Below are 15,716 nucleotides of genomic sequence, written 5' to 3'. Positions count from 1 at the left end.
CAGACTATCTGACCACTGTGACTGATAGAAAACTGAGGAAAACATTGACTAGGTACAGACTAAGTGAGCACAGTCTGGCTATAGAGACCGGTCATCACAGACAAACCTGGCTGCCCAGAGAGGACAGGCTGTGCTCACTCTGCTCCAGGGGAGAGGTAGAGACAGAGCTACATTTCCTATTACAATGGGACAAATACTCAGACCTAAGAGAATATTTCTTTCCCAAAATTATAATTCAATACAAAAAATTGGAAACTATAAAATCAAATATTTATTGGGTGAAAAGCCACAATGTGCAGTTTTGGCAGCCAAATATGTGTCCTCCTGCCACAACCTGAGGGACAGCCAGTGAAAAGTGCAAAGTAATGTCGATAATATTTCCCATCTTGTTTTGTTTTGTCTTTCATACCACGTCATGTGTCTTCTCAGTCATGTTGACACTGGTCTACGACCATTGTTTTAATGTATTGTTGTTCTGATCAATATTGTTGTTGTAGTTGTTGTTAATGGTAATCCCATGTCCACTAGTACTATTATTATTGCTGTTGGTCCCACAATTTATCTATATATATTTTTTTTTTTACCTTTATTTAACCAGGTAGGCTAGTTGAGAACAAGTTCTCATTTACAACTGCGACCTGGCCAAGATAAAGCATAGCAGTGTGAACAGAAAACACAGAGTTACACATGGAGTAAACAATTAACAAGTCAATAACACAGTAGAAAAAAAAGGGGAGTCTATATACAATGTGTGCAAAAGGCATGAGGAGGTAGGTGAATAATTACAATATTGCAGATTAACACTGGATTGATAAATGATCGTGTACAGGTAGAGATATTGGTGTGCAAAAGAGCAGAAAAGTAAATAAATAAAAACTGTGGGGATGAGGTAGGTGAAAATGGGTGGGCTATTTACCAATAGATTATGTACAGCTGCAGCGATCGGTTAGCTGCTCAGATAGCTGATGTTTGAAGTTGGTGAGGGAGATAAAGGTCTCCAACTTCAGCGATTTTTGCAATTCGTTCCAGTCACAGGCAGCAGAGTACTGGAACGAAAGGCGGCCGAATGAGGTGTTGGCTTTAGGGATGATCAGTAAGATACACCTGCTGGAGCGCGTGCTACGGATGGGTTTTGCCATCGTGACCAGTGAACTGAGATAAGGAGGAGCTTTACCTAGCATGGACTTGTAGATGACCTGGAGCCAGTGGGTCTTGCGACGAATATGTAGCGAGGGCCAGCCGACTAGAGCATACAAGTCGCAGTGGTGGGTAGTATAAGGTGCTTTAGTGACAAAACGGATGGCACTGTGATAAACTGCATCCAGTTTGCTGAGAAGAGTGTTGGAAGCAATTTTGTAGATGACATCGCCGAAGTCGAGGATCGGTAAGATAGTCAGTTTTACTAGGGTAAGCTTGGCAGCGTGAGTGAAGGAGGCTTTGTTACGGAATAGAAAGCCGACTCTAGATTTGATTTTCGATTGGAGATGTTTGATATGGGTCTAGAAGGAGAGTTTGCAGTCTAGCCAGACACCTAGGTACTTATAGGTGTCCACATATTCAAGGTCGGAACCATCCAGTGTGGTGATGCTAGTCGGGCATGCGGGTGCAGGCAGCGATCGGTTGAAAAGCATGCATTTGGTTTTACTAGCGTTTAAGAGCAGTTGGAGGCCACGGAAGGAGTGTTGTAGGGCATTGAAGCTCGTTTGGAGGTTAGATAGCACAGTGTCCAATGACGGGCCGAAAGTATATAGAATGGTGTCGTCTGCGTAGAGGTGGATCAGGGAATCGCCCACAGCAAGAGCAACATCATTGATATATACAGAGAAAATAGTTGGCCCGAGAATTGAACCCTGTGGCACCCCCATAGAGACTGCCAGAGGACCGGACAGCATGCCCTCCGATTTGACACACTGAACTCTGTCTGCAAAGTAATTGGTGAACCAGGCAAGGCAGTCATCCGAAAAACCGAGGCTACTGAGTCTGCCGATAAGAATATGGTGATTGACAGTCGAAAGCCTTGGCAAGGTCGATGAAGACGGCTGCACAGTACTGTCTTTTATCGATGGCGGTTATGATGTCGTTTAGTACCTTGAGTGTGGCTGAGGTGCACCCGTGACCGGCTCGGAAACCAGATTGCATGGTGGAGAAGGTACGGTGGGATTCGAGATGGTCAGTGACCTGTTTGTTGACTTGGCTTTCGAAGACCTTAGATAGGCAGGGCAGGATGGATATAGGTCTGTAACAGTTTGGGTCCAGGGTGTCTCCCCCTTTGAAGAGGGGGATGACTGCGGCAGCTTTCCAATCCTTGGGGATCTCAGACGATATGAAAGAGAGGTTGAACAGGCTGGTAATAGGGGTTGCGACAATGGCGGCGGATAGTTTCAGAAATAGAGGGTCCAGATTGTCAAGCCCAGCTGATTTATACGGGTCCAGGTTTTGCAACTCTTTCAGAACAATATATATATATATATATATATATATATATATATATATATATATATATATATATATATATATATATATATATATATATATATATAAAAAAATATTTGTATTTTATTTTTCGATATGTATATTTTGACAATATAAGTAATAATGAACTTGACATGTCAATAAAGTCAATTGAATTTAATTGAATTACAGAGAGAGATAGACAGAGAGAGAGAGGGAGAGACAGAGAAGAGAGAAACAGAGAAGAGAGAGGGAGAGACAGAAGAGAGAGACAGAGAAGAGAGAAACAGAGAAGAGAGAAACAGAGAAGAGAGAAACAGAGAAGAGAGACAGAGAGAGAGACAAAGAAGAGAGACAAAGAGAGAGACAAAGAAGAGAGAGACAGAGAGAGAGACAGAGAAGAGAGAGACAGAGAAGAGAGAGACAGAGAAGAGAGAGACAGAAGAGAGAGACAGAGACGAGAGACAGAGAAGAGAGAGACAGAGAAGAGAGAGACAGAGAGAGAGACAGACAGAGAAGAGAGAGACAAAGAGAGAGAGAAAGAGAGAGAGAGAGAGAGAGAGAGAGAGAGAGAGAGAGAGAGAAAGAGAGACAGAGAGAGAGAGACAGCAACAGATACAGAACGAGACAGAGAGAGACAGAGAGAGAGACAGAGAGAGAGAGAGAAAGAGAGACAGAGAGAGAGAGACAGCAACAGATACAGAACGAGACAGAGAGAGACAGAGACAGGGAGAGACAGGGAAGAGAGAGAGAGAGAGAAGAGAGAGAGACAGAGAGAGACAGACATACAGAGAGAAAGCCTGACAGGAGCAGGCAGGCAGGAAACTACAACAAAATTAAAGCAATGAATTATAGATAACACGGAAAGCACTTTATCTATTGAATAGATATTTAAATGTATTTGTTGTTATTTTTTCCCCTCTTGACTTGTTTGTTTATTTTCCAGTGAAGACGTGCCTGTCAATCTTGTTAGTCTGGAAGCGGTGATATTATACTGATAAATCAGGCGTGGGAGGTGATGACGCTATCCTACAACTCAGTGTCCCTGATGTTTTATTCACACATATGACTGTGTGTGTGTGTGTGTGTGTGTGTGTGTGTGTGTGTGTGTGTGTGTGTGTGTGTGTGTGTGTGTGTGTGTGTGTGTGTGTGTGTGGTGTGTGTGGTGTGTGTGGTGTGTGTGGTGTGTGTGGTGTGTGTGTGTGTGTGTGTGTGGTGTGTGTGGTGTGTGTGTGTGTGTGTGTGTGTGTGTGTGTGTGTGTGTGTGTGTGTGTGTGTGTGTGTGTGTGTGTGTGTGTGTGTGTGTGTGTGTGTGATGATTCACTGTTCAATACAGCCTGCGTGATGAAAGAACAAGCTGTAAGGACATTACAGTATCTGACCGCAGACGGCATCAAACTAAGACAGGACACAACTACACTCAAAGTACAGTATCTGAGTGCAGACGGCATCACACTAAGACAGGACACAACTACACTCAAAGTACAGTATCTGACCGCAGACGGCATCAAACTAAGACAGGACACAACTACACTCAAAGTACAGTATCTGAGTGCAGACGGCATCAAACTAAGACAGGACACAACTACACTCAAAGTACAGTATCTGACCGCAGACGGCATCAAACTAAGACAGGACACAACTACACTCAAAGTACAGTCTCTGACCGCAGACGGCATCAAACTAAGAAAGGACACAACTACACTCAAAGTACAGTATCTGAGTGCAGACGGCATCACACTAAGACAGGACACAACTACACTCAAAGTACAGTATCTGAGTGCAGACGGCTTCACACTAAGACAGGACACAACTACACTCAAAGTACAGTATCTGAGTGCAGACGGCATCAAATTAAGACAGGACACAACTACACTCAAAGTACAGTATCTGAGTGCAGACGGCATAGAATTAAGACAGGACACAACTACACTCAAAGTACAGTATCTGAGTGCAGACGGCATCGAATTAAGACAGGACACAACTACACTCAAAGTACAGTATCTGAGCGCAGACGGCATCACACTAAGACAGGACACAACTACACTCCAAGTACAGTATCTGAGTGCAGACGGCAAAACACTAAGACCGGACACAACTACACTCCAAGTACAGTATCTGAGCGCAGACGGCTTCACTCTAAGACAGGACACAACTACACTCAAAGTACAGTATCTGAGTGCAGACGGCATCACACTAAGACAGGACACAACTACACTCCAAGTACAGTATCTGAGCGCAGACGGCATCACACTAAGACAGGACACAACTACACTCCAAGTACAGTATCTGAGCGCAGACGGCATCGAATTAAGACAGGACACAACTACACTCAAAGTACAGTATCTGAGCGCAGACGGCATCACACTAAGACAGGACACAACTACACTCCAAGTACAGTATCTGAGTGCAGACGGCAAAACACTAAGACCGGACACAACTACACTCCAAGTACAGTATCTGAGCGCAGACGGCTTCACTCTAAGACAGGACACAACTACACTCAAAGTACAGTATCTGAGTGCAGACGGCATCACACTAAGACAGGACACAACTACACTCAAAGTACAGTATCTGAGTGCAGACGGCATCACACTAAGACAGGACACAACTACACTCAAAGTACAGTATCTGAGCGCAGACGGCATCACACTAAGACAGGACACAACTACACTCCAAGTACAGTATCTGAGTGCAGACGGCATCACACTAAGACAGGACACAACTACACTCAAAGTACAGTATCTGGGTACAGACGGCATCACACTAAGACAGGACACAACTACACTCCAAGTACAGTATCTGAGCGCAGATGGCTTCACACTAAGACAGGACACAACTACACTCAAAGGGAGACTACAATGAACAAACAGTGAACGGACAAAGATGGAATGGCTTTCAGTCATACTGAAAAACTCGATAACAATTCTAACAACAGCCATTGTGTTGAGTCCATCTGATTTGGCACTTTATCAGAGAGAGAGTTTACACTCCTTGGATTCTGTGAGAAGCCAGATTAGAACTCATCCTGAGATGTCATCCGTCACAATCATGAGAAAGTCTGCTAAAACTGGAGGGTTTTCAGATCCCCCAAAAAATTATAACATTCAGGAGCTCGAGCCCCTGGTTTAATTATGGCATTAGCCAAGCGTGTATAAAGGATGAATTTATTTCATCACGGTTATTTATAGATGTTTTACAATGAAAATATTAGTAGGCCTAAAACTGTTTTACTTTGACATGGCAACTTCAGAAGGGTGTGTGTGTGTGTGAGTGTGTGCGTGTGTGTGTGCCCACCTATCTTCTTGGTGCGCTCCTCTCCTCTGGTGTGCATGATGATGGGAGAGTAGATGAAGGGACTCTTGGAGGACATGTTGTTTTCCAGAAGGCCTTTCTGCTTGTGGGGACGCAGGCTGACAGGCAGATCTAGCAGTTTCACTGATCTGTAGCAGGGGAGAACCAACCAATCAATCAAATGTATTTATAAAGCCCTTTTTACATCAGCTAATGTCACAAAGTGCTACACAGAAACCCAGCCTAAAACCCTAAACAGCAAGCAATGAAGATGCAGGAGCACAGTGGCTAGGAAAAACTCCCTAGAAAGACAGGAACCCAGTAAGAAAACCTAGAGAGGAACCAGGCTCCGAGGGGTGGCCATGCTGGGTGGAGATTTAAGAGTACATGTGGCCATTAAGGTCAGATCGTTTGTCAAGGGATGGGAGATGGAGAAGGAGCGAAGGAGGAAGAGAGAGAGATTTTATCTCAACAGCCATGAACATTAAAGGTCCTGAGAGAGAAAATGAGATAGATTTTGGCATGGTGACATGAGCCAATCACACACAACTCTGTCAATCAGATGGCAGCGGAACATAAATCCAGTAGAATTGGTGAATTGTGTCCTGAGGTTGAAGCCCAGGCCATTTAAATAGCAAAGCACTGTGAAGGTGTGAATTGGCGCTAGTAGACACAGCACTTATCACCTCTGTGAGTAGCCAGACATTCATCTATCTATCTACACACAGACAAACGGTACAGACGGTCCTCCATCTCTCCTGGTTCTACTAACGGCCCTGCCAACCCAGAAATAGGGGTAGATGGATATGGAGAAGCTAGAAAACAGGGAGAAAAAGTGGATATACACTGCTCCAAAAAATAAAGGGAACACTTAAACAACACAATATAATTCCAAGTCAATCACACTTCTGTGAAATCAAACTGTCCACTTAGGAAGCAACACTGATTGACAATACATTTCACATGCTGTTGTGCAAATGAAATAGACAACAGGTGGAAATGATCAATTATTATCAAGACACCCCCAATAAAAGAGTGGTTCTGCAGGTGGTGACCACAGACCACTTCTCAGTTCCTATGCTTCCTGGCTGATGTTTTGGTCACTTTTGAATGCTGGCGGTGCTTTCACTCTAGTGGTAGCATGAGACAGAGTCTACTACCCACACAAGTGGCTCAGGTAGTGCAGCTCATCCAGGATGGCACATCAATGCGAGCTGTGGCAAGAAGGTTTGCTGTGTCTGTCAGCGTAGTGTCCAGAGCATGGAGGCGCTACCAGGAGACAGGCCAGTACATCAGGAGACGTGGAGGAGGCCGTAGGAGGGCAACAACCCAGCAGCAGGACCACTACCTCCGCCTTTGTGCAAGGAGGAGCAGGAGGAGCACTGGCAGAGCCCTGCAAAATGAACTCCAGCAGGCCACAAATGTGCATGCGTCTGTTCAAAAGGTCAGAAACAGACTCCATGAGGGTGGTATTAGGGCCCGACGTCCACAGGTGGGGGTTGTGCTTACAGCCCAACACCGTGCAGGACGTTTGGCATTTGCCAGAGAACACCAAGATTGGCAAATTCGGCACTGGCGCCCTGTGCTCATCACAGATGAAAGGAGAATGCCCAGGCGTTGTAGGGAGGTCATACAGGCACGTGGAGGCCACACACACTACTGAGACTCATTTTGACTTGTTTTAAGGACATTACATCAAAGTTGGATCAGCCTGTAGTGTGGTTTTCCACTTTTAATTTTGAGTGTGACTCCAAATCCAGACCTCCATGGGTTGATAAATTTGATTTCCATTGATAATTTTTGTGTGATTTTGTTGTCAGCACATTCAACTATGTAAAGAAAAAAGTATTTAATAAGAATATTTCATTCATTCAGATCTAGGATGTGTTATTTTAGTGTTCCCTTTATTTTTTTGAGCAGTGTATAAGACAAGTGGGCAGAATTCTGAGTGAACTTACTGCAACCTAAACACTAGGCTGCCTTTAAAGAACTATTGTATTAGCGCTTGTTGAGGTCAGTTTTTAATTTTGATGATGTGGGTTGAATGCTGTAACACAGAATAAAACAATGAATAAAAACCCAGTGACTTCTCATTACTGCCGATCACTTATTAACCATCATTTATTCACATGATTTTCATCAAATATTTTGGCTGCTGTGTATATTATTACATGTGTTTTATTTGTCTATTATTTATTCCAAATCATCTCTACAGAGCTGCTGCCTAAACCGTCTGAAGAACTACAAAATAATGATTTTGTCAAAGTAAATAAGGCTTTTAAGACCTCTGAAAACCAATCAGGAATCACTTTGATCATGTGTTTTCAGTTAGAGATCCCTCACGCAGCAACAACTGTTCTCTACATCTCCGCATGACACAGACCGGACTAGACGATGACACTTTGACCATGTGTTTTCAGTTAGAGATCCATCACGCAGCAACAACTGTTCTCTACATCTCCACATGACACAGACCGGACTAGACGATGACACTTTGATCATGTGTTTTCAGTTAGAGATCCCTCAGGCAGCAACAACTGTTCTCTACATCTCCGCATGACACAGACCGGACTAGACGATGACACTTTGATCATGTGTTTTCAGTTAGAGATCCCTCAGGCAGCAACAACTGTTCTCTACATCTCCGCATGACACAGACCGGACTAGACGATGACACTTTGATCATGTGTTTTCAGTTAGAGATCCCTCACGCAGCAACAACTGTTCTCTACATCTCTGCATGACACAGACCGGACGATGACACTTTGATCATGTGTTTTCAGTTAGAGATCCCTCACGCAGCAACAACTGTTCTCTACATCTCCACATGACACAGACCGGACTAGACGATGACACTTTGATCATGTGTTTTCAGTTAGAGATCCCTCACGCAGCAACAACTGTTCTCTACATCTCCGCATGACACAGACCGGACTAGACGATGACACTTTGATCATGTGTTTTCAGTTAGAGATCCCTCAGGCAGCAACAACTGTTCTCTACATCTCCGCATGACACAGACCGGACAAGACAATGACACTTTGATCATGTGTTTTCAATTAGAGATCCCTCACGCAGCAACAACTGTTCTCTACATCTCCGCATGACACAGACCGGACGATGACACTTTGATCATGTGTTTTCAGTTAGAGATCACTCACGCAGCAACAACTGTTCTCTACATCTCCGCATGACACAGACCTGACTAGACGATGACACTTTGATCATGTGTTTTCAGTTAGAGATCCCTCACGCAGCAACAACTGTTCTCTACATCTCCGCATGACACAGACCGGACAAGACAATGAGCAAGGCACTATGGTTACTGTCGTTAATTACCAAGTTTTATGCTCTAAACTAGTAGAATAATGGTCTGTTAAACACTACAACTCACTACTAAATCGCACAGTTCAGGCAAGATTTAATTTATCTCCAGAGAAACTGTGAAATGTGCGCATTGAACTCACGGGAGGAAAAAAATACCAAAATTGTAGTCAAATCATTTGACAGACATCTGTCAATTACATATTTAAAAAGCCATAAAATAAGCAACATTTCGGTTTATCGCTCAGCACTACTTATCAATGACTAACTTGGCTAAATAAAATACATTCACTTGAAAATAACCAACTCAATTTACCAACTTCCTCGACCAAAATACGGAAATCTTAAACTCTTTTCAAAAGCAGTAAATGGACCTCTAAACATGTAGTTGAAAAAAACAATTATTCACCAGAGCCTCCAGACTAGCCAAGCCTATTCAACAGAGCCCCAGAGTAGCCTATTCAACAGAGCCCCCAGACGAGCAAAGCCTATTCAATAGAGCCCCAGAGTAGCCGATTCAACAGAGCCCCCAGACTAGCCAAGCCTATTCAACAGAGACCCAGAGTAGCCTATTCAACAGAGCCCCCAGACGAGCAAAGCCTATTCAATAGAGAAACAGAGTAGCCGATTCAACAGAGCCCCCAGACTAGCCAAGCCTATTCAACAGAGCCTCCGGACGAGCCTATTCAACAGAGTCTCCAGACAAGCCTATTCAACAGAGTCTCCAGACAAGCCTATTCAACAGAGCCTCCAGACAAACCTATTCTACAGAGCCTCCAGACTAGCCTATTCAACAGAGACGCAGAGTAGCCTATTCAACAGAGCCCCTAGAAAAGCCAAGCCTATTCAACAGAGCCTCCGGACTAGCCTATTCAACAGAGCCTCCGGACTAGCCTATTCAACAGAGCCTCCAGACTAGCCTATTCAACAGAGCATCCAGACTAGCCAAGCCAATTCAACAGAGCCACAGAGTAGCCTATTCAACAGAGCACCCAGACTAGCCAAGCCAATTCAACAGAGCCACAGAGTAGCCTATTCAACAGAGCCCCCAGACAAGCCAAGCCTATTCAACAGAGTCTCCAGACTCGCCAAGCCTATTCAAAGGAGCCCCAGAGAAGCCAATTCAACAGAGCCCCCAGACTAGCCAAGCCTATTCAACAGAGCCTCCAGAATAGAAAGCCTATTCAACAGATCCTCCAGAATAGCCAAGCCTATTCAACAGAGCTCCGGACTAGCCAAGCCTATGCAACAGAGCCTCCAGACTAGCCAAGCATATTCAGAGCTCCAGACTAGCCAAGCCTTTTCAACAGAGCCTCCGGACTAGCCTTTTCAACAGAGCCTCCGGACTAGCCTATTCAACAGAGCCTCCAGACTAGCCTATTCAACAGAGCCTCCAGACTAGCCTATTCAACAGTCTCCAGACTAGCCAAGCCTACATAACACAGCCCCAGAGTAGCCTATTCAACAGAGCACCCAGACTAGCCAAGCGAATTCAACAGAGCCCCAGAGTAACCTATTCAACAGAGCCCCGCAGACGAGCCACGCCTATTCAACAGAGCCTCCGGACTAGCCTATTCAACAGAGCCTCCGGACTAGCCTATTCAACAGAGCCTCCAGACTAGCCTATTCAAAAGAGCCCCAGAGTAGCCTATGCAACAGTCTCCAGACTAGCCTATTCAACAGAGCCTCCAGACTAGCCTATTCAGCCTGAGCCTCCAGACTAGCCTATTCAGCCTGAGCCTCCAGACTAGCCTATTGTTGAATAGACTAGCCAAGCCTATGCAACAGAGCCTCCAGACTAGCCAAGCATATTCAACAGAGCCCCCAGACTAGCCAAGCCTATGCAACAGAGCCTCCAGACTAGCCAAGCCAATTCAACAGAGCCCAAACACTAGCCAAGCCTATTCAAAGGAGCCCCAGAGTAGCCTATTCAACAGAGACCCCAGACTAGCCAAGCCTATTCAACAGAGCCTCCAGACTAGCCAAGCCTATTCAACAGAGCCTCCGGACGAGCCAAGCCTATGCAACAGAGCCTCCGGACTAGCCTATTCAACAGAGTCTCCAAACAAGCCTATTCAACAGAGCCTCCAGACTAGCCTATTCAACAGAGCCGCAGAGTAGCCTATTCAACAGAGCCCCCAGACTAGCGAAGCCAATTCAACAGAGCCCACAGACTAGCCAAGCCTATTCAAAGGAGCCCCAGAGTAGCCTATTCAACAGAGCCCCCAGACTAGCCAAGCCTATTCAACAAAGCCTCCGGAATAGCCTATTCAACAGAGCCTCCGGACTAGCCTATTCAACAGAGCCTCCGGACTAGCCTATTCAACAGAGCCTCCGGACGAGCCTATTCAACAGAGCCTCCGGACTAGCCTATTCAACAGAGGCTCCGGACTAGCCTATTCAACAGAGCCTCCAGACGAGCCTATTCAAAAGAGCCTCAGAGTAGCCTATTCAACAGAGCCCCCAAACTAGCCAAGCCAATTCAACAGAGCCCCAGAGTAGCCTATTCAACAGAGCCCCAGAGTAACCTATTCAACAGAGCCCACAGACTAGCCAAGCCTATTCAACAAAGCCTCCGGACTAGCCTATTCAACAGAGCCTCCGGACGAGCCTATTCAACAGAGCCTCCGGACGAGCCTATTCAACAGAGGCTCCAGACTAGCCTATGCAACAGAGCCTCCAGAATAGCCAAGCATATTCAGAGCTCCAGACTAGCCAAGGCTACGCAACAGAGCCTCCAGACTAGCCAAGCATATTCAACAGAGCCCCCAGACTAGCCAAGCCTATGCAACAGAGCCTCCAGACTAGCCAAGCATATTCAACAGAGCCTCCAGACTAGTCAAGCATATTCAACAGAGCCTCCAGACAAGCCAAGCCTATTCAACAGAGCCCACAAACGAGCCAAGCCTATTCAACAGAGCCCCCAGACAAGCCAAGCCTATTCAACAGAGCCTCCAGAATAGCCAAGCCTATTCAACAGAGCTCCGGACTAGCCAAGCCTATGCAACAGAGCCTCCAGACTAGCCAAGCATATTCAGAGCTCCAGACTAGCCAAGCCTTTTCAACAGAGCCTCCGGACTAGCCTTTTCAACAGAGCCTCCGGACTAGCCTATTCAACAGAGCCTCCAGACTAGCCTATTCAACAGAGCCTCCAGACTAGCCTATTCAACAGTCTCCAGACTAGCCAAGCCTACATAACACAGCCCCAGAGTAGCCTATTCAACAGAGCACCCAGACTAGCCAAGCGAATTCAACAGAGCCCCAGAGTAACCTATTCAACAGAGCCCCGCAGACGAGCCACGCCTATTCAACAGAGCCTCCGGACTAGCCTATTCAACAGAGCCTCCGGACTAGCCTATTCAACAGAGCCTCCGGACTAGCCTATTCAACAGAGCCTCCAGACTAGCCTATTCAAAAGAGCCCCAGAGTAGCCTATGCAACAGAGCCTCTAGACTAGCCAAGCCTATTCAACAGAGCCTCCGGACTAGCCTATTCAACAGAGCCTCCAGACTAGCCTATTCAACAGTCTCCAGACTAGCCTATTCAACAGTCTCCAGACTAGCCTATTCAACAGTCTCCATACTAGCCTATTCAACAGTCTCCAGACTAGCCTATTCAACAGAGCCTCCAGACTAGCCTATTCAGCCTGAGCCTCCAGACTAGCCTATTGTTGAATAGACTAGCCAAGCCTATGCAACAGAGCCTCCAGACTAGCCAAGCATATTCAAAGGAGCCCCAGAGTAGCCTATTCATCAGAGACCCCAGACTAGCCAAGCCTATTCAACAGAGCCTCCAGACTAGCCAAGCCTATTCAACAGAGCCTCCGGACGAGCCAAGCCTATGCAACAGAGCCTCCGGACTAGCCTATTCAACAGAGTCTCCAAACAAGCCTATTCAACAGAGCCTCCAGACTAGCCTATTCAACAGAGCCGCAGAGTAGCCTATTCAACAGAGCCCCCAGACTAGCAAAGCCAATTCAACAGAGTCCACAGACTAGCCAAGCCTATTCAACAAAGCCTCCGGAATAGCCTATTCAACAGAGCCTCCGGACTAGCCTATTCAACAGAGCCTCCGGACTAGCCTATTCAACAGAGCCTCCGGACGAGCCTATTCAACAGAGCCTCCGGACTAGCCTATTCAACAGAGGCTCCGGACTAGCCTATTCAACAGAGCCTCCAGACGAGCCCATTCAAAAGAGCCTCAGAGTAGCCTATTCAACAGAGCCCCCAAACTAGCCAAGCCAATTCAACAGAGCCCCAGAGTAGCCTATTCAACAGAGCCCCAGAGTAACCTATTCAACAGAGCCCACAGACTAGCCAAGCCTATTCAACAAAGCCTCCGGACTAGCCTATTCAACAGAGCCTCCGGACGAGCCTATTCAACAGAGCCTCTGTACTAGCCTATTCAACAGAGGCTCCAGACTAGCCAAGCATATTCAACAGAGCCCCCAGACTAGCCAAGCCTATGCAACAGAGCCTCCAGACTAGCCAAGCCAATTCAACAGAGCCCAAACACTAGCCAAGCCTATTCAAAGGAGCCCCAGAGTAGCCTATTCAACAGAGACCCCAGACTAGCCAAGCCTATTCAACAGAGCCTCCAGACTAGCCAAGCCTATTCAACAGAGCCTCCGGACGAGCCAAGCCTATGCAACAGAGCCTCCGGACTAGACTATTCAACAGAGTCTCCAAACAAGCCTATTCAACAGAGCCTCCAGACTAGCCTATTCAACAGAGCCGCAGAGTAGCCTATTCAACAGAGCCCCCAGACTAGCGAAGCCAATTCAACAGAACCCACAGACTAGCCAAGCCTATTCAAAGGAGCCCCAGAGTAGCCTATTCAACAGAGCCCCCAGACTAGCCAAGCCTATTCAACAAAGCCTCCGGAATAGCCTATTCAACAGAGCCTCCGGACTAGCCTATTCAACAGAGCCTCCGGACTAGCCTATTCAACAGAGCCTCCGGACGAGCCTATTCAACAGAGCCTCCGGACTAGCCTATTCAACAGAGGCTCCGGACTAGCCTATTCAACAGAGCCTCCAGACGAGCCTATTCAAAAGAGCCTCAGAGTAGCCTATTCAACAGAGCCCCCAAACTAGCCAAGCCAATTCAACAGAGCCCCCAGACAAGCCAAGCCTATTCAACAGAGCCTCCAGAATAGCCAAGCCTATTCAACAGAGCTCCGGACTAGCCAAGCCTATGCAACAGAGCCTCCAGACTAGCCAAGCATATTCAGAGCTCCAGACTAGCCAAGCCTTTTCAACAGAGCCTCCGGACTAGCCTTTTCAACAGAGCCTCCGGACTAGCCTATTCAACAGAGCCTCCAGACTAGCCTATTCAACAGAGCCTCCAGACTAGCCTATTCAACAGTCTCCAGACTAGCCAAGCCTACATAACACAGCCCCAGAGTAGCCTATTCAACAGAGCACCCAGACTAGCCAAGCGAATTCAACAGAGCCCCAGAGTAACCTATTCAACAGAGCCCCGCAGACGAGCCACGCCTATTCAACAGAGCCTCCGGACTAGCCTATTCAACAGAGCCTCCGGACTAGCCTATTCAACAGAGCCTCCGGACTAGCCTATTCAAAAGAGCCCCAGAGTAGCCTATGCAACAGAGCCTCTAGACTAGCCAAGCCTATTCAACAGAGCCTCCGGACTAGCCTATTCAACAGAGCCTCCAGACTAGCCTATTCAACAGTCTCCAGACTAGCCTATTCAACAGTCTCCAGACTAGCCTATTCAACAGTCTCCATACTAGCCTATTCAACAGTCTCCAGACTAGCCTATTCAACAGTCTCCATACTAGCCTATTCAACAGTCTCCATACTAGCCTATTCAACAGTCTCCATACTAGCCTATTCAACAGTCTCCATACTAGCCTATTCAACAGTCTCCAGACTAGCCTATTCAACAGTCTCCATACTAGCCTATTCAACAGTCTCCATACTAGCCTATTCAACAGTCTCCAGACTAGCCTATTCAACAGAGCCTCCAGACTAGCCTATTCAGCCTGAGCCTCCAGACTAGCCTATTCAGCCTGAGCCTCCAGACTAGCCTATTGTTGAATAGACTAGCCAAGCCTATGCAACAGAGCCTCCAGACTAGCCAAGCATATTCAAAGGAGCCCCAGAGTAGCCTATTCATCAGAGACCCCAGACTAGCCAAGCCTATTCAACAGAGCCTCCAGACTAGCCAAGCCTATTCAACAGAGCCTCCGGACGAGCCAAGCCTATGCAACAGAGCCTCCGGACTAGCCTATTCAACAGAGTCTCCAAACAAGCCTATTCAACAGAGCCTCCAGACTAGCCTATTCAACAGAGCCGCAGAGTAGCCTATTCAACAGAGCCCCCAGACTAGCCAAGCCAATTCAACAGAGTCCACAGACTAGCCAAGCCTATTCAACAAAGCCTCCGGAATAGCCTATTCAACAGAGCCTCCGGACTAGCCTATTCAACAGAGCCTCCGGACTAGCCTATTCAACAGAGCCTCCGGACGAGCCTATTCAACAGAGCCTCCGGACTAGCCTATTCAACAGAGGCTCCGGACTAGCCTATTCAACAGAGCCTCCAGACGAGCCCATTCAAAAGAGCCTCAGAGTAGCCTATTCAACAGAGCCCCCAAACTAGCCAAGCCAATTCAACAGAGCCCCAG

General features: G+C 46.7%; 1 protein-coding gene across 2 annotated transcripts in view; it reads right to left on the bottom strand.

The window, feature by feature from the left end:
• The window catches only part of LOC135549826 (trafficking protein particle complex subunit 9-like), a 367,075-nt gene that overhangs the window by 298,125 nt on the left and 53,234 nt on the right, over positions 1 to 15,716 (bottom strand). For both annotated transcript variants that reach the window (XM_064980154.1, XM_064980155.1), the window contains one exon: positions 5,749 to 5,894. In XM_064980154.1, coding sequence (XP_064836226.1) covers positions 5,749 to 5,894 — 146 coding nt within the window. The remainder of the gene's footprint in view (positions 1 to 5,748; positions 5,895 to 15,716) is intronic.

Source organism: Oncorhynchus masou, chromosome 12, assembly GCF_036934945.1.
Source record: "Oncorhynchus masou masou isolate Uvic2021 chromosome 12, UVic_Omas_1.1, whole genome shotgun sequence".
NCBI classification, from domain to species: Eukaryota; Metazoa; Chordata; class Actinopteri; order Salmoniformes; family Salmonidae; genus Oncorhynchus; species Oncorhynchus masou.
Note: the sequence above shows the minus strand (reverse complement) of the source record. Positions and strands in the feature narration are given on the sequence as shown.